Here is a 27,543-nt window from a genome sequence, read left to right as displayed (position 1 = left end):
AATTTTTTGTACGACATAGTTGTCAGGCTGTGAGCCTGAGGATGGCCTTTAGTTAGTTAGCAAGCTCTCAGTAAGCTCACTATTCCATATATGGCTTAGGCCTTGGCAGATCCTCTTCTCCCTAGTTCTGGGTGTTCCTCCAGCTTTCTTTTGTGAATCTTATTCTATTATGACCCCTATTGAATTAATAGTTAACCAAAGTCCTTAGACCTATTATTCACTGTAACTGAGGACCCACGTGTAGACTGTATCTATGAAATTTTGTCTCCTCAGATTCATCTCATAATTCCAGATTGCCATATTCTTTTCGATCCTGATTGTCATCTATTTTATACGGATTTTTACTGTCATCCGTTATCTGCCTTATCTACGTCTGAGTAGAACTGAAGATGGAACCTTTTATTGTATTCTCAGTTCTTTCCAAATTTATGTAGATTCATTAGTCAGCACTCCTTTTTATTACAGACAGTAAGCAGATGACTTAACATTACAATCTCAGCTCACGATTCAGCACAGGAAAATCATAAGAGGGAGTATCAGATACTTCACTGCTAAAAAGCATAGTTCGTAGCATTCTTCCTGATTTACAGCTTCCTTGTGTTGAGAAGATGAGGGTAATGAGTTTCTTTCGGGAAGCCATGCTGCTGTTCTTATCACCACATCCTTTTCCAGACTTTCATAATCTGTTTTAAATTAACCCTTCTTAACTATAGAGAACAAACTTGAGGGTTGCTGGACTGGAGGTGGGTGGGGGATGTCTAAATGGGTGATGGGGATTAAAGAGGGCAGTTGTTATCATGAGCACTGGGTGTTATATGTAAGTGACGAATCACTAAATTCTATACCTGAAACCATATTGGAGTGTATATTAACTAACTAGAATTTAAATAAAAACTTCAAAAGAAAGAAAAATAAATTAACCCTTCCCAATAACACCTAGGATTGATTCCAGTCTCCCCTGTCATGATCTGTTTTCAGTTGCTTAGAGTTGGAATGCATTTTTCAGTACTTGTGCAGTATTCAGAATTCACTCAACAGATGCTTGTAGGGTACCCAGGGCTCCGCTTGGAGCTGGGAAGGTGGCTGTGTAACAATAAACCACAGTCTTTGCCCTCTTGAAGTCTATGTAACTAGCAGGAGGAGACAGATAATATAATCAAGTCAATTATGTAATAGAAAATAACAGAATAGGGTGGGGTGGTAATTTTGGGTAAGATGGTCTGGTTAGGCCTCATTGAGATGGTAGAAGTTGAACAAAAACTTGAAGTGTTCATGTGGAAACGTGGTATAGACTGTCTCAGGCACAGGAAGAGTTGTGGGACACAGGAGACTAATGTGACCGGGATGGAGTGAGGAGGAGGTCACAGCAGAGGATACCAGACCACACAGGGCCTTAGAGGTTGTGGTCACTCCCCCGGCGTCAACTCTGAGTACAGTGGGGAGCCAGCAGAGGGTTTCTAGCATGATCTGACTCAACAGTTTAAAAGGATTTCTCTGGCAGCTATGCTAAGAATTAATTGTAGGTGGAGCAAGAAATATTGTGTTAAGTGATAATTGTGTCCCTAGTCCACGACATTCTGTGTTCCTGCAATATAACCTACATATAACCTTTGTCAGCATGATAGCACCTAATTAGCACTTACAATGCTGTTTTCATGGGGGAAATATCAGAAAGACAGACTTGTCTGTCTTTCTCTGTTCCTTGCCCCTTTTATATAGTTTTTTTTTTAAATCAAACAGATGTTATCTTAGAGATTGTCCACATATGATTAACTCTGAAAGTGTTTACAGTAAAAATAATGGTGGTTCTCTAATAAATAATAATTTTTTCAGTAAGTAATTCTTAGCAGATGGCAAAGAACCTTAACGTCACTATATCACCTATACTTTCACTGTTTTCAAGTGAAAAAATACTTTTAAAGAATTTATTCTGTATTCATTACTGTTTCAAAATGCGTAAAATTCCAGTCTTCAAGGCACATAAAGACCCTAGCCCTATAAAAAAAGCAAAACAAAATATGAAACTAGTATGGAATTGTATAGGATAATATAGAATGCTAAATTTTATTACACAGATTATAAGTACTGTAGAAATTTAAAGAAGTTGAGGTGTTCTAGGCACTAATGGTCATATTTTGAAATTCCTTTTGAAATTTTTGTGCATTTTTTTGTGCTGCAAGGTAGCAAAGAGATGTGGCACTTTTCTTGTCAGTAGCAATGTCTCGTGGTAGAAGTGATTGTCAGTAAGAGACCATACTCTAACTAAGAATATATATTTGTGGGATGTCGGTGGACGATGGGAAGATTATTTTTCAAATAAAGGAAGCAGCATCAGTAGGGCAAAGCAGGGAGAATGAACATTTGACGATTAAATTCTAATATCACATTTGTAGCTTGTGAGTGGGTAACCATTGGATAAAGTTTGATTGGGTAGACAGCCATTAAAACAATAAATGCTCTAGTACAGTTTTAGTTATCATATTCACTGTGTATTAATAAAAAGAAAAAAACCAAACCTTTGAGGACCTTCAGCATGCCAGGCAGAAGAGCAGAAAATGTGAAGGTAGGAGACATTTGGTGTAGTACACACGAGTGTGTACTACCTCTACTAGGGAAAAAAGGAATTTTCAGAAACTGATCTTACAGTGCTCTAGGGGGCAGTGCAAGTTACTGAGCTGAATAAATCACAAGGCAGGTCTAGAATTAGAATTCACATTTCCTGGACTCTCAATTCCAGCAAGAAATTCTGCCTCTCAGTTATCTTTCCTTTGAACATGTTATCTTCACAGTTTTTGAACAAATACACTCCTTTTGTGTTATCAAATCAGTAATTGTGTAATAATTTCGTAACTATTTTGGTGAATAAAAGATATTATTTACATGGTCTGTTCATAAATCCCAGGGAGATAAATTAGTATTAGTCACATTATGGTAAAGATATGCAAAAGTAGAATAACAGAAATTTTGGAAAAATACATAGTTTTGCTAGTTATACTAACATTTAATATGTGTGTTCACTTTTAACTAAATACTAAAATAAACTTATAAAATGATATGCTAATTTGTTTTGTTTAGCCTGCAAGTCTTGGGCAACCTCTTTCTCCACTTCTCAGACGTTGTACCTCAATCCTGGAGACTATAGTAAGAACTGTACCAGGTCTTCTGCAAGCTGTCTTCCTAATAGCAAAAGTGAAATATTTATCAGGTAGAATATACCTTAAAAACTTAAAATAACCTTTTTATTCTGATGTTGACAAAAGCAAGGGTAAATAAACTAACTACTCCACATATATGGAGAATAGTCACATAGAATGCATTTTACTTGTACCCAAATAATCTTAATCCAAAATAAAATTGCATAATATTCTTTACTATTTAATTCTTTAAAAATTACTGTAAACTCTTGTTGGTCAAGTGAATTGTTGAGAAAATGCAGTTGTACCATTTACAAAAAAGTCCGTCAGATACTTAGATGGCAATAAGAATTTATAGTCTTTAGTCCATAACTATTGACTCATTGGCATAGCCAGATGCAAGGTTTACCAGGTTTGGGGCTTTATGAAGTGTATAGATTAATTGCTGTTTAGTTTTTGTGATTATGTATAGCTAAAAAAAATAACCCCAGATATAAAACCTTAGTTTTTTAGGACACAAACAGGTGTGTGACTGTATACATAATAGACAAACCTTTGGGGCTTATATTTATGTATCTTTTCTAGATGAATGCCATGCAAAGTAAATTAAGTTTGTAAAATCATAAGGGGTAGAAACCAACTTAGAGGTATCATCCTAAACAATTATTTCTTATATATAATGGAGAGAGTTAGAAGATTGACTTTGCTAATTTTTTGGACCTCAATTTTAACTGTTAAAAAAAAACAACAACAACTAAATGATTTCAAAAGCTTGTGTCTCTAAAGTACTCTACATGTAAAAAGTGGCTGTATAATACCTTCTTCTGGTTAAGTTCTTTTGAGCCACATGATATCTCCACTTTCCTCTCAGTTGAAATGATACTATCTACTAGGTAATTAAACTGGGACTTCGAGTTCTGTGATTAATTTATTAGACACTTATTATTTTGAAAATTGATAAAAATCAGTCTCAATATAGTAATTCTTAATTGCAAAAGTCTCTAGAAATGAAAGTCTTATATATTGACCCCATTTTTAAAAACAGCAGTCTTAAATCATTTGAAATAGTGCTGCTATATGTCCAAATAGCAGTATCCTGATAAATTGCCAACTGCAGTTACTTCTAACCTTAGAACTACCCAGAGTTGGACCAGACTTCACAGGTTAAGGGCACAGACACAAGCCACAAGCTCCGGGTTTGCCAAGGCCACCTGAACTTCTAACTAGCTGGCTACAACTTCAGGGTTTCTATGACCCCTCAGGTTCAAATTCACTAGAACAACTTCTAGAATTCAGAAAATCGTTATACTTACTACTAAAGTTTTAGTATAGCAAAAGGATACTAATCCAAACCAGCAAAAGGGAGAGATGCGCAGGGCAAAGGTCTGGGAGGGTTCCAAATGTGAAGCTGCCATCTTTCACCATCTGTAGGGTCAATACACATCAACTTCCCAACACATGTATGTATGACAGTACATAGAGAGCATCAACAACCAGGGAAGCTCACCCAAGTTTAGAGTTTCTGTTAGAGTTTCATTATATAGGCATACACTGAACCATTGGGCATGTGATTGAACTTTCTCTCCAGGGTGCTGCTCCCCAGTTCAGGTAGATAACACGTAGTTCAAAGCCCCAGTTCTCTGCATGGTTGGTCTTTCTGGCATGGCTCGTTCCCATTGAATCATATTCTCAGCATAAACTATCTAGGGCTTACCGTTCACCTTCTCACTTACATAGATGGTCAAAGCCAACCTCAAACAACAAAGAGACTCCTCTCACTCAGGAAATTCCAAGATTTTAAGACTCTCTCCCAGGAACCTGGGACAAAAGCCAGCCAAATTCTACATTACATAGGACCCTAACAAAGACATCCATGCAGGACAGAAATGTCTTTCATTTTTCCCTTAAGGGAAATTGGGCCGCTCTTAGATAAAAATGTGATATTGTTGTGTTCTTTGTTTATATGGCTATTTTCCAGAACAGTGATTACCCATTTCTCATTTGTAAATATTTAGTGACCTTCTAAATACTAACCATGCATCTTTCTCCCCTCATCACCCTTAAAAGAAACAAAGATTCTGATCTCAGTTATTCATATAGTCCTCATATTCTTCAGTCTCTTATTTGTAAACCCTGTTTCTTTTCCTATGTCCTTGCTCCCTTAGCAGTAACCTTCAGGTTATCTCCTTAATCCTTTTCCTCCTTAAAGAACATAGGGGTGGTAATTTGCACACCAGTTTATTATACTTAACCTTCCCATTTCCTGTTTCCTTTTCTGCCTGTTCAGTTCTTGAGTGTTAGATTGTATCACAACAATAAATTATCCTATATTATTTATTATGTTTGATGGTTGATCAACAAATTTTGATACTATGTTTAGTATGTTTTTATGTAGCCTCAGCCCTTTACTTGTTTATTAATCCTCTGTCTCTAAGAAAACCGTTTTCTGTTTCAATGGATTCTGTCATTGGTAGCTTGGGCCTTTGGGAACTGGAAGCTCTAATTGTAAGCCTTTTTGGTCTGTTGAGGTAACAGGTAAGTTTAAGGAGCGTAATGGAACAGAGAGTAATTTAGGGTCTGTTCCTCCCCGATCCTCCTAGCAAGGTTGAATGGGGAACTGGGCTCCTGTGAGATGGCTTTAAGCGGATTGCTGTGGGTTATATCACTAGAAAGTTCTTCTGGGACCTACAGTTTATACTCTTCCTTCATTGAAGAGCCTTTTTCTACCCCATCTGCCAGCCTGAGCCTAACAGATTCCACCATTCCTGTCACTTTAATTTTGATCATTTCTTCTATCTAATACTCCTAGATGTACAGAGGATGTGTGTCCAAAACATTGGCTATTACACTTAGCATTTAAAGGCATATTAAATCAATAGCTTCTGTTTCTGAATGTCTTTTTTTGGTTATTTTATATACAGTGGTAAAATTTCTGGCCAAGGATGATTATAAGACTATATCCTCTTTGTTGATATAAATGACAGTACAGAATTCTAGCTATTTAAATGTCTGTGTTTTGCAAAATTTACTGTAATGAAATTTCAAGTAAAATGTTTTGTTTTTTTTTTTTAAAGATTTTATTTATTTATTCAACAGAGATAGAGACAGCCAGTGAGAAAGGGAACACAAGCAGGGGGAGTGGGAGAGGAAGAAGCAGGCTCATAGCGGAGGAGCCTGATGTGGGGCTCGATCCCATAACGCCGGGATCACGCCCTGAGCCGAAGGCAGACGCTTAACCGCTGTGCCACCCAGGCGCCCCACAAGTAAAAAGTTTTTTGATAAGGAAAATAAAGGCACATTTGTAGTCCTCTCAGAAGTAGCAATGGTGATTGACTCTGATCCTTTCACAGCTTTCCCTGGGTTGCTCCTTATGGCTGGCCTGACTTACAGGTATATTCTTTCATGAAGACTAGAAAGGGGCTACCTGGGGCAGGTAGGCGTGGAACTATCCATAAATTCATGTTGTTCTTCTTTCTCACAACTCTGTCTCTTATCCATTTGAATTCTAATGCTTTGTTTCTCTTATTAGGTGACATTGAAGCAACTTATAATAACCTGCAGCATTGCCTAGAACACAACCCTTCTTATGCAGATGCTCATCTCCTGATAGCTCAGGTTTATTTGTCTCAGGAAAAATTCAAATTGTGTTCGCAGTCACTTGAACTTTGTCTGAGCTATAATTTTAAGGTAAGTATTCCAGATTCAGGTGGATAAAACATAGCACCTTTCTTGAACTTTTAGCGAGTGTTTACATAGTCACCTGTTTTGTATTTTTGCCTATAATGTTTTGCCAATAAATTTATTTTTAATGGAAAAAAGTTTGGATTCACAAGTAATGGGAGAAAAAGTGGAGGCAGCCGTGGTGTAATTAAAAAACTGTATGGACTTGGAGACAGAAGACCTGGGGGTCAGTGTCTGGTTTTCCCACTTCTCTCTCTCTGAACCTGTTTTCTTCTCTATAAAACTCATATAATAACATCCTACAGTTATAGTGGGCATTACATGCAGTAATGGATGTATATAAAAACAATTATAAACTATAGAGCATTATGCCAAATACTTTTATGTGTAAGAATTCTATTTTATTGTTTGTTTCTTTTTTGGATTGTGGGTTTTAATAACTTTAGAGTCATCATCAAAGAACACCTGGTCATTTTGAAAGTTCGTATGTGGTTTGAGGATATAAACACACTAGATTTCTATCCAGGATATCCTGTGTTACATCCCATAACCCTAAGCATTAGGGAAAAATCATAGGTTCAGGGCTTCCTGAACTACCTGGAGTCATAGAGAAGCTCCTCAGACTTTTGCTTTGGTTCACAGGGTCTTAAACCCTATTATGTAAGGACCCTTCAGTGGACTGGAGAATTCAGGGTTTGTTCAGGGTTTGCAGAAGACAGTGCCTGCTTCTTTGGTCAGTAGTTCTCAAGACTAGTGGTGCATTACCACCCCAGTGCCAGTACCCCATCCCAATGAATCGAAATCTCTTGAGAGAAGAACAGAAGCATGAGTACTTGCACAGAGCCCCCAGGAAAATGTGATGCCTAGCTCAGGCTTACAGCCATAGCCTTAAGGATGATTGGAGCCTTGCTAGACGTTAGGTGGCTGCCCCATCACCTCATTCTGGATCATCTCCTTCCTTTGACTGCTTCTTCGATCTTTTTGTCATTTTCTTATTTTTTCTGTATACACCTTTGGTAGCCAAAATAAAGATAGAAGCTTCATAACTGTGCGTTTCAGAGTAGTATCAAAGGGTAAAACCAAGTTTGACTAAAGTGTTCTGAGCTTTTAATCTTAAAATTAAAAAATAAAAGGGAAAAACTGTTTTTAGAAATCTAATGACTTGATGTCAGCACTAGAAGTCCCAGATAAATTCCTTTCCTAAAAACTAAATTTCCTAGAATGTATTTGCTAGCCTTCTAAGCTTTTTTTGTATTTTCTCTTCTGTCATGGTAGAAGCCTTTAATCACCTTGCTTGTCATCCAGGAGGATGCTAGGTAGTGACATGTTGCCTGAATTTGAGTTAACACAATAAATGATCAGAAAGTTAATCAAAGGACAGAAATAGACCTCATGTATGCAATCACAGGTGACTGTCCTCAGAGATTCTGTCATTTTAATGTTTGGTGGATTGTAAATTATGTGTTGGCATTGTAAGCACTCCAAGGAAGTATTTCTGAATATTATTTTTTTCAGGTGAGAGAATACCCTTTATATCATTTGATAAAAGCTCAGTCACAAAAGAAAATGGGAGAAATAGCAGAAGCAATTAAAACTCTACATATGGCAATGAGTTTACCAGGAATGAGGAGAATTGGAGCTTCTGCGAAGTCAAAATACAGAAAAACCGAAGTTGACGCAAACCATCGTTTATCAATCTTTCTTGAGTTGGTAGAGGTTCACCGCTTAAATGGAGAACAGGTAAGTCAAGTTTTAATTCAATGGTTCAGCTCTGAACTTTGTTAGACAAGTGTATATATAAGGAAATGAAAAAACTGAAATTATTTTCTTGCTCAACTGGTCAAGTTTAGAAAATTTATTTCTCATTACTTTGAACCAAATCATATCCTTTCTGCAAGCCCCTGAAGTTAAACATAATTTGCAGCTGGATGACCTTAGGTATCAGTGTACTTTCGTTAGCTACCAGGCAGTATAGTAATATATGTATAATATAATACAAGTAATAATATAAATTACTATACCATGAAATGTATTAATGTAATATAATGAATATAGTAATATAATGTTCAGTGACCTTGGCTACCATGAAAGGTAATAATATAACATGGTTATCATTCTGTGAACTCCTGAAAGTAGTCACACACACGCACACACGTGTCCACACACACACAAGTACAACCGGAATCAAATGGAAGTACCAACCTCAAATTCTAATGGTTGAGAAAATGAAAGAACCACTTGATGAATACAGCTTTGGTAAATTCATAGGACGATCATAAAATCAAATACTTAAAATAATACCTATAATAAATAGAAAGCAAGCAAGTGTGCACTTTTGAGAGAAGAGTTAAAGTCTTGTAGAAAATGAGGAACTTAACATCATTTATATCTGTTTTTCAGATTGCAACAGTTGCCCATCAGTTATTTTCATTTTTTAGTAGAAATTAAGAAGGCTGTGTCTAGATACGTGCCAAATCTCAAAATAATTTCTGTTTCAGAAATTAGGTTAATACATTAACCTAAATATATATTTAAGAAGAACCAATTCTGCATAGATAGTTGATTCCAAAATGTACTATTTTTTTTCACATGTTAACATCTCTGAAATCAGAATGTCTTATCTCTCAAGTTGAGATGAATCCTAAAATAAATGACATTTTAGATTCATTGAGGTACGAATTTGGAACTGAGGTAATGTATTCAGCTGAGGCATAACAGAGATGAGGTCCTGGCATAGGGAATAAAGTAATCTGCGAGTTAACGAAGAGCCATTTGGTGCAGGCGAGGATTGTGGACTGGATCCCATCAAGGAGGCAGTAATGAGCATGGCTAAGAGTTTAGGCTCCCGGGTCAGGCTGCCTGAGTTTGGGTTCATAGTCTGTCATTTGTTAACTCTCCGGATTTCACTTTTCTCCCTGCAACGTGGGGATAATGATAGTAACTACCTCAGAGGATTTCTATGAGAATTAAAAGTGTGCATATGATGCTGGGTGCAAAGTAAATGCTTAGTAAATTGCAGTAGCAGCAGCTCTCATGTAGCAACCGCCATTGTCCTAGTCATGAAAACACTTTTCACCCAACAGCTATTTATACAGTCACCTGAATTTGATCTCTGAGTTTAGTTTTAAATTTTTGTACTTTCAAAAAATCTGTCAGTATTTCGTGAAGATCCTAACTATGCTAGCATTTACTGTTCATTCTGGATTAGGAGACAGTCTTCATTTCTAATGTAATTTGTTGAATATTTTGAAAGAGTCTTATTTTAACTTCATCTTTACAGCACGAGGCAGCAAAAGTTTTACAAGATGCCATCCATGAATTTTCTGGAACGTCTGAAGAATTACGTGTTACCATTGCTAACGCAGACCTAGCTCTAGCCCAAGGAGATGTGGAACGTGCTCTAAGCATGCTTCGGAATGTCACAGCTGAGCAGCCTTATTTCATCGAGGCCAAAGAGAAAATGGCAGATATTTATCTGAAGTGCAGAAAAGAGAAAATGTTATATATTACTTGTTACAGGTAAATGGTTATTTCAACCCATTGTATTTTGACACACTTACTTCTCAAAATTAATCCCCAAATTTCTTTTTTTTCTTTCTTTTAACTGCTTTATGGTCTAGACCCTTTCCCCCAACCATAATCACGATAACAAAGTAACTCACTCTCCCTAAGACATAGACCATAGTGATTATGATTATTTCAACCCGTGGCTTACTCTAGAGTCTTAGCTGTCCTCCTTCATTAGATGTGATTTCTAGACCTTCAGTCTTCCTGTTTGGGATGGACAAGAGCAACAGTTACATGTATTCTAATAGCTTAAGAAAGCTGTGTAATGTAACAATTCGGGCCATTTTTAATGCTCAGCATAATAGCTCTAGCAATAGACACCACACCAAGGTATGGATTACAGAGTTCCCTTGGTGAAAGGCCAGGGACTTTAAAGATTATATCATACACTGGTGCCCTTAGGAGTTATTGGGATACACACATTCATGCACGTGTGTGTGCATGTGTATACACACAGACATATACACACACGGGTTGCTCCTACTTTTCTCCCCAAACAAAAAGATAAACATACAAGCACACATGTTATGTGAGAGAAAATCAACAGTTTTATCTGTTGAGACCATAGCAACATGTTGATGAGTTCAGTCATTGGTTCATCTATATTACGTAAATATCCAAACTCGGAGCACTGTTCAGGTTCTTTGTAGGTGCGGAGTGATTCAGAGAAACTGAGCAGCATCCCCTGTATAGACGGAGGAACCGGAGGTCCTAGATTGTATTTCCTATGACATTTCCAAAAGATCAGCACTAACTGTCATGTCTCATGATGGGACAATATTTTAGAATAGGGCTGCTTTGTTTTGGATGCTGTATAATATCGTAGTTAAAATCATAGGCTTTATTTCAGGCGAATCTGACATATTAGTTGTAGACTTCAGTTCTTCAGCATCTACAGAATTATACTTTCAAATAGTTTTTGGACCGCTTGAATGAGAAACCATACGTTGCAATAGCATCACGTCATATTTTTGTGCCTTCACTCCCACATCATTTCAGAATTAAAGATAACAAAACCTATTTCTGCATAATGAGAATTGGTATGTTTACTGTCTGCCAGTACTCTTATTACCTGCATTTCAGGAAATGGAAAGATTGAATGAAAAAAAAAAAGGTTGATCTAGCATAAACAATCTGGGTGTGGGTATGGGTGGGTTGTTTCTTCTTTTACAGTGTTACACTGTTGGAAATGTAGAAGGTACTCTGAAGGCAGTTGGTTAATTGAAATAAGTGAGCTTACCTTTTATTTAGTTGGTTTAGAAGAAGGTGTTTGTATTCAGTATACTAAACAGAGTTGGTCTGATTTCTAGAGAAATTGCTGAGAGAATGCCCAGCCCTCGTTCTTTTCTTCTCCTTGGTGATGCATACATGAATATACAAGAGGTAAAGCTTCTGATGCTACTGAACTCAGATTTTTTTTAAAAAAACGGTAAAACTCTTTCTTGTGTTTGGCTTCATATTCTCTTAAAAGGAACTTTTAAATGTTATTTAATATTTGACAATCCAGTCATCACAGTAAAAAGGAGATAGCTATTAAAATAAAAAAGTTGCTTTCAAATTGAGATCCAGTAACTCAGCACTGTTATTTGAAACAGAGCTGGGACCAGAAGCAAGTTAAGAGTCTCTCTGAAGTGGAAGAAGGAAGAGAGCTACTGGCCAAAATCGTGTTTACTAATGAGTTAAACTTAACACTAGTGACTGTCACCTCTCTGACATTGTTAAGGTTTCTAGACTTAAGTACGTGCTTATTAGTCTCACCGAGTGACTACTCCAGGTGTAGAGCATAATTATAGAAGTGTTGCCCTCTAATGGGATCCAGCTAAGCTGTTTCTTCATTGCTTATTTTTTGTACCTGCCAACATTAGCCCGAAGAAGCCATAGTAGCGTATGAACAAGCTTTAAATCAGAATCCCAAAGATGGCACACTGGCATGCAAAATTGGGAAGGCACTTGTCAAAACTCACAACTATTTGAAGGTAAGTACTTTATCTTTTTGAAATTTGTCTATTGGATTAAATGTTTCAAGCCCTGCTCTATGAGAAGTCTTTAGCAAGCACTCTTTCTAGCTTGATGGTTGTAAACTCCAAATTTATATTCACAAAACTGGAATTTATGTTAAGGACTTTCTCAGTGTCTCTTCATCACTGCATTTTGCAAAGACTGGACCCTAAAGTTTCCTTCTGGCTTCGTCTTGCATCTAAACCCTGCAACCAATCAATTGCGATTAAGTTGCTGTGGTTACATCTTTTTCATTATATGACAAAGCATAATAGGTGTCCTTTCTGTTAACCAGTTTTGGTAAGCTGTGTGCTTTTTTTTTTTTTCCTCCCTCTAGTAGGGATAATGGATTTTCCTTTAGTTGTTATATTCTTGTTCTGTTCCTGGTAACTACTGAACATATATACAACCACTAGCAGAGTATTTGCATTCCCTGAAGTTTACTGGCCTCAAATAAAACTGGTAAAAACAGTTTCACCAAGCACGTTTCGTTAGCTGCTTTCCATAAGAAATGCTAGTTGCCTTGTCTGATGTTTGATTGTCTAAGAAAAATGGCATTTTTAACTGATAGGCAGGTATATGCCTAAGCTTCTCCTAGGTTATTTCCAATTTATATATGCTTTAAGTCTGTAATATATAAAATATATACGCTTAACACCATTCTCATTGCCTTATTTTCCTAACTAAAACACATTTGTTTAGGCAATCACTTACTATGAAGCTGCTCTGAAAAGTGGACAACAAAATTATCTTTGCTATGACCTGGCTGAGCTTTTATTAAAATTGAAATGGTATGACAAAGCAGAAAAAGTTCTTCAGCATGCTCTAGCTCATGAACCTGGTATGAAAGTCTTTCTGATTTGAAAAAAAAAAAGTATAACATAACCTGATATGTCTAATCTGTTTTATTTTTATATTATATAAATGTTTATTTGTATCCTCAGTATTATATATGTGAGGTTGATTATTTCATTTGTGAGCATGTCACTCTACTAAAATAAGATATTGGAATAATAGATTTATGAAACAGCTAGTTGTGTTATAGAGAGATACTTTACTTTCCAAAATGATATAAAGGGAGTTTCCTTTACATTACAACTACATGATGTTTTTACACATAAAGTAAACATTTTTATAATCTTTACTCCTAAGTTTTTTTAAAAAATTCAACACTCTAAAAGAATATAATATGTAAGTCTCCAAAATCTCCTGTGAATTCTACTTGCCCTGTTCTTAAACTACCTCCCTAGAAGTAACCATTTTTGTGTTTTAGTGTATATGTAAACATGTAAGTGTAATAAGCATAATTTTTCTTTTCGATTGGATTGTTCTTCCCATCCTGTGATTTTTTTTTCACAGACAGCATGTGCCAGATATATTTTGATGTTAGTTCGTTCATATGATTCTAATGGCCTCATAATATTCTATAACTCCATAGTTTTTTGTTTTTATAACTTCGTAGTTTTTTTAAACTTTTCTTCAGTTATTGGGCATTTAGTTGGCTTTCCATTCTTTTGATATTAATAAACTACGTTACAGTAAATATCCTTGTATCTCATTCGTTGGTATACACTTGCTTCTAAATGTGATATCGTATGGAAACTGGCCAAATTACAAATTTGGTAGCTTTCTCCTGTGATCAAAGAAATGACCCATTTCTGTTGTATTAGTTACCTTTCATCATCCCTACTAACTCCAACTCACCAGTCAGGTTCCATCTCTGAGGAAGCACAGTGGATGTCATGTGTTCATGATTACATTGTTTCTAGAAACAAGTTCTGAAAAATTGGTCTTCTCAGACCCTTCTGGCCCACTTTGAACTACAGAGAGGATACTGACACAGTGATCTCAAATAAACTCTTTGCTTCCTCCCTCCTTCCCCCCCCCAAAAAAAAAACACTACATGCATTGAAAACATAACTGGATACTATAAATTGCCTTCTTATAATTTGTACAAATTTGCTTTTTAAAGATCTTTATTTTAAATTAAAATCTAGAGCTTACTCATTGCCAAAATTTAAAGATTACAGAAGTGAACGCAAGTTGTGTTCTCCCACTCTTTAGAGAAAACCACGTTTACCTTGTGTATCATCCTAATTAGTGTCCCCACCATGCCTCTTTGTCTCTCTCTCATATTACATTCCACATTTTTCCTATCAAGATGGGATCATATTACACTGCACATCTGCAGTAGGCATTTTTCACTTAGTAGCTTCTGTCCATGTTGGTAAACGTAGCTCTTCTTTATTTTCTTTAGCATGGGTATTCTATATGATGATATAATTTATTTGATAAGTCCCTATTGATAGACATTTAGATTAAAGAAAAGTTGGAGACAGTACTGAGACCGGGTTCTTGTTTATATACCTCTCTGTGCTTCCCAGAATTGAGTCATGCCTCATGGTTCTTTTTTAAGGCCAAAAATGTCCCATCATTGTGTAGTATTAATCAGAGGGGGGGGGAACATTTTAATTTGCATTTCTTTGATGATTGATAAGGCTAGGCATCACTTTATGTCTGTAGATGACATTTTCTTCTGGGATGTTTTTGTTCATATCCTTTGTCTTTGACCCTGAACCTCTGATTCATCATCTGTCACCTGTTATTTGCAGATGTTTTCTCCCAGCCTATCCCTTTTTTTATTTTTCAATTAAATTTGTTTATCATTTCCTTGGTCGAATAGAATATTTAATTATTATATACACTAGTCTTTTCTTTTTTTTGAGTCCTGAATTTCCTATCATGCTCAGAAAAACTTCCCTTATCCTAACATTGTAAAAATATTCTTTTGTATATTTCTGGAATTTTTATAGAACTTTGATCTATGTGCTTTAATCCACATACAGTTTTTATTATATAGTTTTCCACATAGAGAACAATTTTATTTCAGTGCCGTTTATTGAGATGTAACCTTTACCACTTGATAAACTTATTTATATGTATGACTGATTCTGGGAATCTTCATTTTCTTGCCCTGAGTTATTTTGCTTTTGCCAGTGTCCTATCCACTGTAAATGTCTTCGGATACGTGATCAGGTCAGCCCACTTAAGTTTTCTGGTGTTTTCAAAGTGGTATTTTAATTTAGCTTTGACGAAGTTGGTGTTTAAATTCTTCTAATTTTCGATGCATTTACTATATAAAGTGTTATTAGTTCCATAAAAATATTTGCATGGGTTTGTCAGACCTTGCTTGAAATACTACAGATGGCCTTACATGTGCATATGCAGTTTTGAAAAGGGTGTAAAAGAAGAGAGATTCAAGTAGCATATGCTACTCATATGGGTGTTAAGTTTATTACATTTATGTAATATAAATGCTGTCATATAATATTTGTTGAGCATTTCATTATATATTATTTCTTTAATGTCCACATTTGTTTCTGAGGTCATTATAATTATCCCCATCTCTAAATTAGCAATCTAAGGCTCAGTTTTCTTGACATATCCACCTTCACCTAGATGAAGTAGCACCGGGGTTCTAATAAGCATCTTAAACTTGGTATGTCTAGCTGGAATTCCTTGTCTCCCTCCTCACATCTGTTCTGCATGCAGCCTTCTTCATCTCAATAACAGCTTCATCCCTCTTGGCCATTGCTGAAAGCCCAATCCTAGCCGTCACCCTCGTCCCTGACTGTAGGAAATCCTGTTGAGTCTACCTTGTGAATATATTCAGAACCCCACTCTGTCTCGCTAGTTCCACAGCTGTCCCTTTGTACAAGCCGCCATCATCTCAAGTGGATTCTGGCAGTGACCTCCCAGCTGGTCTCCCTAGTCCTACCTCAGCCCCACACCCCTGCTGTAGCCTCTCTCAACAGCAGCAACATTGAGCCTTTTAAACAGAGTAGGTCTGCTCTTGTCTGCTCAAGCTCGCTACCGTCTCCCATTTCCCTCAGAGTTAGGCTGAAGTCTTCACAGTGGGGTATGGAATCCTTCTCATGTGCGTGACATTGCTCCTCTGACCCACTGTGATGGTCCCCTTGTTCCTTGTGCCATCTCATGGTTTCTCTTACCTGTAAAGTAGCAATAACAAAACCTGCCCTCCTGAGACTTTAAAGAAACAATATGTATAAACCACTTTGATACATACATGGCACAGACCATGCACTTGATAGATAGTGGAAGAAACATATTTTTGTTATTTATCTAGGGTTCTTTTATTGCTCTTAAATCACAAAATAATAATACCAAGTATTTAAATAGCACTTACCATGTACTAGACTATTTTAATTGCATATGCAAACTTGTTTCATAACTTAGGAACTTTCTAAATTTTACACAACCCTATGAGATAAGTACTATTGTTTCCACTATTTTACAGATGAAAGAGAAGCACAAAATGGGTAAGTACCTTGTTCAAGGTTAAATAGCTAGTAAGTGAGAAGGCCTAGATTGAAACCAGACAGATTACCATCAAAGTCAGTGCTCTTAAGGACCATACTTCATTGCTTATCAAGTATCTATTATTTTAAAGACAGCAGTTATCTTCTTAACTGCCTGAAGCAACTAGTCTATATTATTTTTTAATGACTTCAATAAACAAAGATGTTTACAGACTTCAAAATGAACATTGAAATTCTTAAGTGTGTTATGTTGTTCTCTCTTAATATATGTTTAAGAAAAACATTGTTGTTATCCAGTTCTTTAATTTTTCTTCCAGCTAGTTTTCATCCTAAAATTTTTTTTTTTTAATTTGGCCATCCTTCAGTTAACTGACTGAAAGTTTTTCAACTTTGTTCACTATTGTTCAAAATCATTCTTTCTATAGACCAGTTTCAAAACTTGTAGAAAAATGTAAGCATTCATTAACATGAATATTTATTTCCAATATCTTCTCTCATAGTAAATGAACTATCCGCTCTCATGGAAGATGGACGTTCTCATGTTCTTCTAGCAAAAGTTTATAGTAAAATGGAAAGACCTGGCGACGCAATCACTTCATTACAACAGGTTAATGCGTTTGCTTGTGAGTGGTTGTGGGATGGGAGGTGGAAGCAGAAGGCTATATGCCACATGTAAGAGGAAGACAGTTTATTTCAGCTCAACTGCCACAGAAAATAAGTCAAAATAGAAATAATGAATGAATGCCAGTGAATTGTACTACTTAAATGTGCTATTGCTAATTAATATAACAATTCGAGCGAGTTGACATTTTCAGTCTTTTATAGCTGAGGAAGCTTGGTTTAATAATTTGTGTAAAGTCACACGAATAGGGTAATAGGCAGGATGTGAACTCATTTTTTTCTCTTTTGCTTATTTATATCTTCCTTAATTCTCTTAATATTTTGAGATTTTCTAAGGAGAGGTTTTATACACATTTGCTTAGATGTATTCCTAAGCAACTGATGGATTTTGATGATTTTTCAATTTCTAGTTTGTTAACAATTTTTTTATAAATGATTTAAATTTTATCTATGGCACTCTGCAGCTATCAAGGTCATCATGTGACTTTTCTCCTATTTTTTTGTTCCCTGTTAATGTGATATATTAAATTGATTTATTTTCAAATGTTAAACCACCCTTATATTTCTTAAATGTCACTTTGTGATCTTTAAAAAGATATTGCTGGAATTTAAAGATACTAGTATTTTGTTCAAAATTTGTATATCTGTGTTCGTTAAGGGTGTTTGGATCTCTAAGACTATTGCTGTTTCTTTAATGTTTGGAACAATTCAAAGTTAAAACCATTTGGACCTTGAGGCTTCATTGATGGAAGGTTTTTATTAGTGGATTCAACATTTTTAGAATTCAGACTGATCATTTTTAAACTTCTTATCTTAGTTTGAACGGCTGTATTTTTTAATGTTTATTATATCTTCTTATTTTTGAATGTCTGCAAGTGCTATAAAAATGTCTCCTTTTATGGCCCTGATATTGGTGATTTTATTTTCCTTCTACTATTAATGATCAATTATGCCAGAAGTTTATTATCTTAATATTTTCAAAGAACCAACTTTTGCCTTTTCTGGCTTCATTAAATGTTTTCCTTTTGTCTCATTAATTAGTTTCTTCTACTTTCTTTGGATTTGGTTTGCTGATCTTTGCCTAGCTTATTGAAATAGTATATTAGTTAATGGATTAGTTAGCCTTAGTTCTGTTCTTATTCACTTCAGGTGATAATTTTTCTCTAAGCATTGCTTTAGCTACCTCGCACAAGTTTATTATTACTCAGTTCATAATATTCTTCCTTTCCACTCTGATTGCTTCTTTAACCCATGGGTTATTTCCAGGCAGTTCTGATTTTCTTGTTATCTTTTTTTTTTTGTACCTCTTAATCCCTTTCACCTATTTTGTCCATCCCTCCACCCCCTTCCTTCTGGCAGCCACCAGTTTGTTCTTTGTATTTGAGTCCTTGTTATCTTTTGGATATTGATTTCTAATTTAATTCCACTGTGGTCAATGACATACTTTGAACAGTTCAATCCTTTGATGTTTGTTGAAGCTTGCTCTCTGTCCTATATTATAATCAGTTTTTCATCTTTAATAAAATTTAAAGAGCCATAAAATTCTTCCCAGTTGTTAACATTCTCTGCATTCTGATCTCCAAAAAAGATAAATCTTGAGTTGCAGTTCAAATAGAAATGTATACATGTAATCATAGTTTTTGGTATTTTAAGCTCATTTATTCGGGAACCATTTATTGGGCCTAATCCCCACATTATAGAACTTTAGGAGTTCTATCATAGTATTTTTGCATCGTTGCTAAACATTTTAGGCAGTGGCAGACTGCTACATTTAGGGAAACCACAAGTCTTATTAATTTTACTTTCTAAACACTTCAGATTTCTGAAATAACTCCACATTTTTCCACCTCTGTCATCTCTGTCACCTTTTAGCCCTGTCCAGTATTATCTCCTCCAGTAGCCTCCTAACTGATCCCTATCCTCTTTCAATCTTGTTTCATTCCAGTTGGTTCTCCACAACACCAGCATAGTCAGCCTGAAAGGCAGACCTGATCTTGTTACTCCATTGCTTATAAACATGTAGTAGTAACTGCTCTGTAGAATAAAAAGCAAATTCTTTAACAAACTTACCTGTTGTAAATTTTCTCTGTATGTCTAGCCATTTTTCCTTCTAATTCTTTGATCAAGCAATAGTATCCCTTACCTTCTTTCCTTCACCTGTAATTCCTAACATCTGTATTCTAGTTCCATCTCCTTTCTTTCTCCCAAACTCACATGGGTGTAACTACCAGTAAGTAATTCTTTAAATCTCACTTCACCTCCAAGACTAGGTTAGGTCTCATATTATGTACTCCCATGGGACGTGGTATTTCCCAGTCATAAAACTCCTCCTAATTTACTGTAATTATTTTATTGTCTTTCTGCTGAGATTAAAATTTCCATGAGTGTAGGTGTAGTCCCATGTTTTGTGACCCTAGCAAATGCTTGCCTCATTAGTTTTCCGTGCTGTGTGACAAATTACCACAATTTTTAGTCAATGAAAACAATACACATATTTGTTCTTTCAGTTTCTGTGGGTCCGTATTCTGGGCACATTTTAGCTGAGTCCTCTACAAGGTGTCAGGATAGTCAAGGTGTGGCCAGGGCCGGGCTCTCATCTAGAGACTTGTCTGGTAGAGGATCTTCTCCCAAGCTTACATAGGTTATTAGCAGAATTCATTTCCTCAAGGCTATAAGACTTAGGACTCCAGCTTCTTGTTTGCTTCTTGTTGCAGATCCTAGAGGTTCTCGCACCCTAGAGGTTCATTAGCGCCTTGCTTGATAGTCCAGCTAATATGACTACTTAGTTCTCCAAAGCCAGCAAGGGAGAAAGGCTGTAGAATGAGTCTGCTAATAAGACAGTCTCGCGTGATGTAATCTTGGGAGTGACATTCCATCATTTTTGCCATATTCTATTGGTTACAAGCAAGTTATAGGTCGCACCTCACACAAAGAGTGGTGATTATACAAGGGAGTGAAGACCAAGAGGTGAGGATCATGGGAGTCATCTTAAAATCTGTCCACCATTATAGGTGCTTGAAATTTTAGTTGAATGACTGAAAGGAAACCATACATTATTTTAATTTTTTAATTGCAGGAAAAATTACAGGGAAAAAAATCACTTTTTGACATATTAAATTAACCATCTTTTCTGAGAAAATAAAATATAAATAAATCAGATATAAACAACCCATATACCATAAAACACTAACAATTTTATGACTTTCTAACTTTATATAGTTCTAAATAATACGAACAGATTATTTTTGCTTCTTTCACTTAACATTCATTTGTGTGGATTTTTCCATTATGTCTGTATAGATCCATTTACTCTTTGTTAAATAAATGCATGAATGCATTAGTGGATGTTTATCTATAACTCAAAGTTAAATTTTGTGAAGGCCTAAAATATAGGATTTCTCTATCACTTACAATTCATCATATAAAAAATAATGTGATATTCTGATTTTTTTTAAAAAGATTTTATTTATGGGGTGCCTGGGTGGCTCAGTTGGTGAAGCAACTGCCTTCAGCTCAGGTCAGGATCCCAGGGTCCCGGGATTGAGTCCCAAATTGGACTCCCTGATCATTGGGGAGCCTGCTTCCCTCTCTAACCTCCCCCCATTCTCTCTCTCTCACAAAAATAAATAAAAATATTTAAAAATTTTTAATTTATTTTGCACAGTGAGAGAGAGAAAGAGAGCACACAAGTAGACAGAGCGGTAGGTAGGCAGAGGGAGAATCAGGCTTCCTGCTGAGCAGAGAGCAGGATGCAGGGCTAGATCCCAGGACCCTCGGATCATGACCGGAGCCGAAGGCAGATGCTTAACTGACTGAGCCACCCAGGTACCCCTGATATTCTGATTTTATTGGTATATTTTATTTCAGTGTGATCTTCAGAAAGATATGTATACAATAAAACTATTGAAATAGAAAGGAAAAATTAAGAAGTCTGTGGAGTAAGATGCTTACACTTCATTTTACCCAAGGATTTTAAGGAATTTACAAAATAAGGGGGAGAGAAAAGTAAATGCATTGACAATCAACGTTAACATAGTTTTGTAACAGATAATTAAATTTAGTTCTGATCTTTCTGGAATCCAAGGAAAATGTAGGCAATGGTATCAGTTCTTTAAGAAAATTTTAGTCTGTGTGAAAATGTTTAGTAATGATCATTGTATGTACTTATAATAATTGAGCATTCTTTTAGAAATGCCTTTAAGAAATGCAAAGAATTTTTGCTCAAAAAACCTGCTCTGATTATTTACCTTTAAGAAAATGCAAAGCATAGGGGCGCCTGGGTGGCTCAGTCGATTAAGCATCTGCCTTCAGCTTGGGTCATGGTGTCAGGGTCATGGGATTGAGCCCCACGTTGGGCTCTCTGCTCAGTGGGAGCTTGCTTCTCCCTCTGCTTCTCCCCCAACTCGTGCTTGCTCTCTCTTTCTCTCTCCTTTTCAAATAAATAAAATCTTTTTTTAAAAAAGAAAAAATGCAAATCATCGCAAAATCTAACTTATAAATGTGTTTCTCTAGGAAGTTAAGCTAATGAGGTCTTAACTGATTTTGTAGAGATTTCGTTGATGCAGAGATAAAAATTAGACTATCCGGAGAATGAATTGTATATCTTTTAGATCTAGGGTGGCCGTAGAATTTATCATTCAAGTCAAAATACTTTTGAAAGGGAAGAAGGCAGAATTAATAATTAAGCTGGCACAACACGTATAAAAGGTACTGTGAAACGGAAAGCTGCAATCATGCTATTTAGACCAGTTGTTTCAGAGTTTTTTGTCTATGAGTGTGTGTGCACCTGTGTGCAGAACCATGCGCACCAATATTTACATAAAAAAAATGAAATACACAAATGTACACATATCTCTGTACTTAAACACACATTAATATAACCAAAATAAAAGTTTCATGAAACAGTATTAACCTTTACCACATGCTATATACACCATTATTTTCTAATCTTTCCTCTTTCATTCCAAAAGAATGCTTATTATGATGCCTTAAATTAATTTTATGACCCGTGGTTCTAAAGAATACCCAGCTTTAGACCATCTTCATTAAATACCAGTTGTCAACCAACATTTTGACAGGAGTCCCCAGAAGGGCTCCCTGTGTGTAGCAGAATGCGTGGCAGATGGTGGGCATTACTCTTGGTTAAATGAATGCATGAATGCATTAGTGGATGCTTATCTATAGCCCAAAGTTAAATTTTATTGTGAAGGCCTAAAACATAGGATTTCTCTGTCACTTACAAAAGGAAGGTCTCAGTGTCTCAGAAATCAAACGTGTAGGTGATAAGGCTGACACTCTTCCCGTTTAGCAACGTACTCTACATTCTTACCTGGAGGGGGACCCCTGCCTCTTTCCTGGGTATCTGTGCGTAGCATTGGACCTCATATACACACCGTCAATTTGATTAGTCATTTCCCTGTCAGTAGACATTTGAGTGGCTTTCAGATTTCCGGGTTTTTGTTGTTATTTCTTTTCTTCTCCTTACAGCAAATAACAGAGATTGTTTTTTCCTTAAAATAGATAACATGTTTCCTTTTTTCTTCTAAGTAATATCCATTAATACCTTCCTAAAAGTGGAACTACTAAGTGCAGTAGTCTGGTTAGTTTTATCAAGTTAGCATGTTTTTTTTTTTTCTGGAGGGTACTCTCCAGAAAGATTGGACTCATTCATACGCCATCAACAATATTTGGTGTACTTGCGCTCTGAAACCTGCCAATATTTGATTTAATGATTTTTAGATTCTTATTTATTAATTTAATAAACATTTTACATTTCCACTTATTTAATTAAAGCATCTGGATTCTTTTTCAAATATGTTTCATGGTTGCATTTCCTCCTTCGTGAGCTTTCTGTACATAATCCTTGTAACAGCGGGAAAAGACTCAGTAATTTTCTTATAGTTCGGTTGGAAAGCTACGTGCATGCTGGCTCATTTGCAAACAAGCGCATGTGTAAGACCGCAATTAAGACATTTTCTTCGGATCAGGCTTTGTTAGATTGAGGGCCAATAATACTTAAATAGATCTTCTGTACAATTATGCTGTGTGTGAGTTATTGAGAATTGTTTAATTTATTTTCTCTTTCTTTTTTAAATTCCTTTTTATCCTTATTTTTTTCCTAGGCTCGAGAGTTACAAGCTCGGGTACTAAAGCGCGTTCAGATGGAACAGCCAGACGCAGCTCCTGCCCAGAAGCACTTGGCGGCTGAAATTTGTGCAGGGATTGCAAAACACTCTGTTGCTCAGCGAGACTATGAAAAGGCAATTAAGTTTTATAGAGAGGCTCTTGTTCATTGTGAAACAGATAATAAGGTCAGTACCTTTATGAAATTTTCACCACCTTTTATTCCAGATGTCATCTGTTACATTGTTGTCCCAAATGTAAAATTCTTACCAGCTGATTTGTAAAAAAAGAAATGTAATAAAAATACAAGCCAAAAAATAAATATCGTTTCTAGAAATTCTTTGCAATACTTAATATGATGACTTAAATTAATAACGTTAGAGTTTAAAAATTATTATGGAACAAGTGATGTAAAGTAAATCTGTAAGCTCTTTGGTTCTGTTGATATTACTCTGTGTTTTAATAATCACTTTAAAACAATTTCTCAATCTTGAATATCTGGGTCTAGATGATTCAGTTGACTAAACTGCTGTTGTATACCCCTGTATTTCAACTGCTGTTTGGTGCTGGATGTGCAAAAAAAGTGACTAGGTTGAATCTCTTACCTCAGGTGGCTCAACGTGAGAATAAATGTAAAGATAATACTGGTATAGAAGACTTCTTTATGTCCTCTGGTTATGTAAACTAAAATCCTATTACTCTCTCAGATCTTGATAGATGATTAATTTTTTTAAAAAACTTATATATGGCAAAACACTTTTTTTCTTTTTTTTTAATTTAAATTCCAGTTAGTTAACATACTGGGTAATATTAGTTACAGGTTTACAATATAGTGATTCAACATTTCCATACATGACCCAGTGCTCATCACAAGTGCCCTCCTTAGTCCCCATCACCTGTTTAACCCATCCCCCCACCCACCTCCCATCTGGTAACCATCAGTGTGTTCTCAGTGGTTAAGAGTCTTTCTTGGTTTGCCTCTCTCTCTTCTTTTTTTTTTCCTTTGCTTTTTTGTTTTGTTTCTTAAATTCCACATATGAGTGAAATCATATTGTATTTGTCTTTCTCTGACTGACCTAGTTCATGATGTAGAACAAAAGACAGCCATATGTTAGAATTTAAGGCACCCCAGTGTTCATAGCAGCATTGTCCACAACAGCTAAATCGTGGAAGGAGCCGAGATGCCCTTCAACAGATGACTGGATTAAGATGTGGTCCATATTTACAATGGAATATTACTCAGCCATCAAAAAGAATGATTTCTCAACATTTGCTGCAACATGGATGGGACTGGAGGAGATAATGCTAAGCGAAATAAGTCAAGCAGAGAAGGACAATTATCATATGGTTTCACTCATTTATGGAACATATAAGGGGTGGGAAAATCAGTGGGAGAAGAAAGGGAAGAAGAAGGGGGGGTAAACAGAAGGGGGAATGAACCATGAGAGACTATGGACTCTGGGAAACAAACTGGGGGCTTCAGGGGCGTGGGGGAATGGGATAGTCTGGTGATGGGTATTAAGGAGGGCACATATTGCATGGTGCACTGGGTGTTATATGCAAGTGATGAATCATGGAACTTTACATCAAAAACTAGGGATGTACTGTATGGTGACTAACATAATATAATAAAAAATATTATTTAAAAAAAGCATGGGTAGTTAAAAAAATGAAGTATTTCTGATTGAATAAAAAAAAAAGAATTTAAGGTTTCAAATTGAATATTTTAAAATGAATACAACTCAGATGTAAGGCAAAAATAACCTTTAAGGCATAACCAAACAGGTACCTTGTTTAGTGGTGGCTAAGGTAGTTGGAAACATGGTTTTAGATCTGAAGCACACCTTAGAAATTATCCGCCTCAAGCTTTTTATTTTTCAAATGCGAGAACAGGTGTAGAGGTAACAGGGACTTGGGCCCACTGTGGAGAAGCCTGGACTAGAATCTAATCTCTGATTTAAGACCAGTGTTCTTTTCACAATGCTTTGTCTCTCTCCCCCTTTCAAGTGAGTTACCACTGTTTTTCCCTTTTTTTCCAGCATAAAAAACTTGCCTATAGTGTTCCTGCCTCTCATGCTTGGCATTTTTATTGCACTCACTTTTGGTCAATGGCATAATCTGTGTCCAGACATTTTCCTTACTCATGTTTTATTCCAAGCAGTTTCAGACTGATCTTGCGCTTTTTCTGTAGATAATGTTGGAGCTGGCGCGATTATACCTGGCGCAGGATGAGCCCGATGCCTGCCTGCGGCACTGTGCTATGCTTCTCCAGAGTGACCAGGACAATGAAGCTGCCACCATGGTGAGTCCACGAGACCTCCGTGCCTTTACGGCACTGTGTTTGATATTCCATGGGGAAGTTTCAAATTTTACCTGATTACACTAGTATGTGGGAGACCTAGCTCGTGTTGCTTTTGGGAAAAAAGTAGTACTTTTAACATTATTAGTATATTCTAGCAATAAAGACCAAGAGTCTTTTTGTTTTATAAGAATGGTAGACCTAGGTCTGGCCTGTACTTGCCCTTTCGGGCCTAGCTGGTTTTTCTTTATGCCTAAGAGGGTACTTGATCTGGAGGAGTTCATGTGATAAAAGCTATAATTTGCTAAAGCCTGAGTTTTAAGTACTTACCCAGACATGCTGAACTCATTTAAAAGTTTCTGTGGGACTTTTGGAGTTACAGAAAAAAACTTTGTATATCATTCTAAGATGGTGTGTTTCTGAGTTTTGCTTTGCTTTCTCATTTTTGCCTGGGTTGAGGTATTAGCTTTCGAACAGCTACACAGATAACAGTGCGCGAGGTTCACTGAAAGTTATTATTGTAACTAAAAGGAAAAATAAAACGTATCCCTTTTAAAACACACAGTAAGTAAAGCTCAGTAGATCTTGCTCATTTTAAATTCCTTTGAAATATTTAGGGTTTAAGAGTGTTTTGGTTTTTTTAAAATCTTCTCATCATTTTAGCCAAGTCCAGGGAGGCATCTTTTCGATGATAACACATAGAGTGTGCAATTCCCTTCGAATTTCTGTTTTTAAAATAACCACTTGAAACATATTTTTTGCTAAAAATAAAGTTTTGCAAATAGGGCGATCTGTTTCACATCCTTAATTATATTCTGTTAGGCTGATATATCAGTGCTAATTTGCTTAAGGTATACTTGAATTTTAAACGGCTCTTTTTTAAAATCTTTGCCCTCCTTGTGTATTTCATGTGTTTGCATAGCTCTAAATCTATTTGATAGTAAAGATGTGCTTTCTTAAAACATATGGCAATATTTTTAGAACCAACTTTTACTTTTATAGATGATGGCAGATCTCATGTTCAGAAAACAGGACTATGAACAAGCAGTGTTCCATTTACAGCAGCTTTTAGAACGCAAACCAGGTAAATATCCACAGATTATGTTTTTTCTAACGCAATCACTTCTTTCTCCTCTTTTTGGCTGTTATGGAAGCCGCAGTTGAATCCTGCTATCTACTTATTCCACACTTACCCCTGAGCAGCAGAAATAGCTATAAGGAAAATGCAGCACCGTGGATTGGCCTCTCTTTGAATGATGACCACAGACCCCAGTGTGCCCTCAGGTGCTGCCTGGCCGTCCTGCTGTTATTTCTCTAATGATTTCACTCACTCCAACTACTTTTTACACTTTCTCCTCCCTCTTCAAACCTCCAGTCCCCTTTGCGCCTTCCTTGTCCTCAGCTGAAAATGTTGCCTCCTACTGGAGTAGAAAAATATGAGCGACTGAAAGAGAACGTCTCCATCCACCTGTCACCAAGTCTGCCTGCTCCCAGACGTCTTCCCCAGCTCTGCCATCCCACCCTGCAGCCAGTGTCTCCCTGTGGGCCTGGGACACCACCCCTCACCTCCTTGAGCACTTTCCTCCTGACTTCTCTATCTCCTGCACCACCATTGTTTTCCCTGTCTGCACACAAACACGTTGTGAGAGCCCCTTGCTAAATGTATGAATAAATAAAAACCAATTCTTAACTCTCCTTCCAATGCTTCCTCCATTTTTCTGCTTCCCTTTCTGGCGAATTGCCTTGAAGCAGTTTCCAGCCGAGCGGTGTCCCCTTTGTC

General features: G+C 36.4%; 1 protein-coding gene across 2 annotated transcripts in view; it reads left to right on the top strand.

Moving 5' to 3' along the window:
* Positions 1 to 27,543, top strand: part of TTC21B (tetratricopeptide repeat domain 21B) — a 71,484-nt gene that overhangs the window by 21,896 nt on the left and 22,045 nt on the right. For both annotated transcript variants that reach the window (XM_002928608.4, XM_034654671.1), the window contains 11 exons: positions 3,076 to 3,205; positions 6,664 to 6,821; positions 8,331 to 8,555; positions 10,096 to 10,334; positions 11,693 to 11,765; positions 12,248 to 12,358; positions 13,083 to 13,221; positions 17,221 to 17,327; positions 23,464 to 23,652; positions 25,656 to 25,766; positions 26,766 to 26,847. In XM_002928608.4, coding sequence (XP_002928654.1) covers positions 3,076 to 3,205; positions 6,664 to 6,821; positions 8,331 to 8,555; positions 10,096 to 10,334; positions 11,693 to 11,765; positions 12,248 to 12,358; positions 13,083 to 13,221; positions 17,221 to 17,327; positions 23,464 to 23,652; positions 25,656 to 25,766; positions 26,766 to 26,847 — 1,564 coding nt within the window. The remainder of the gene's footprint in view (positions 1 to 3,075; positions 3,206 to 6,663; positions 6,822 to 8,330; positions 8,556 to 10,095; positions 10,335 to 11,692; positions 11,766 to 12,247; positions 12,359 to 13,082; positions 13,222 to 17,220; positions 17,328 to 23,463; positions 23,653 to 25,655; positions 25,767 to 26,765; positions 26,848 to 27,543) is intronic.

The sequence above is a fragment of the Ailuropoda melanoleuca genome, chromosome 2 (genome assembly GCF_002007445.2).
Source record: "Ailuropoda melanoleuca isolate Jingjing chromosome 2, ASM200744v2, whole genome shotgun sequence".
NCBI classification, from domain to species: Eukaryota; Metazoa; Chordata; class Mammalia; order Carnivora; family Ursidae; genus Ailuropoda; species Ailuropoda melanoleuca.
This window is presented reverse-complemented; position numbering and strand designations above follow the sequence as displayed.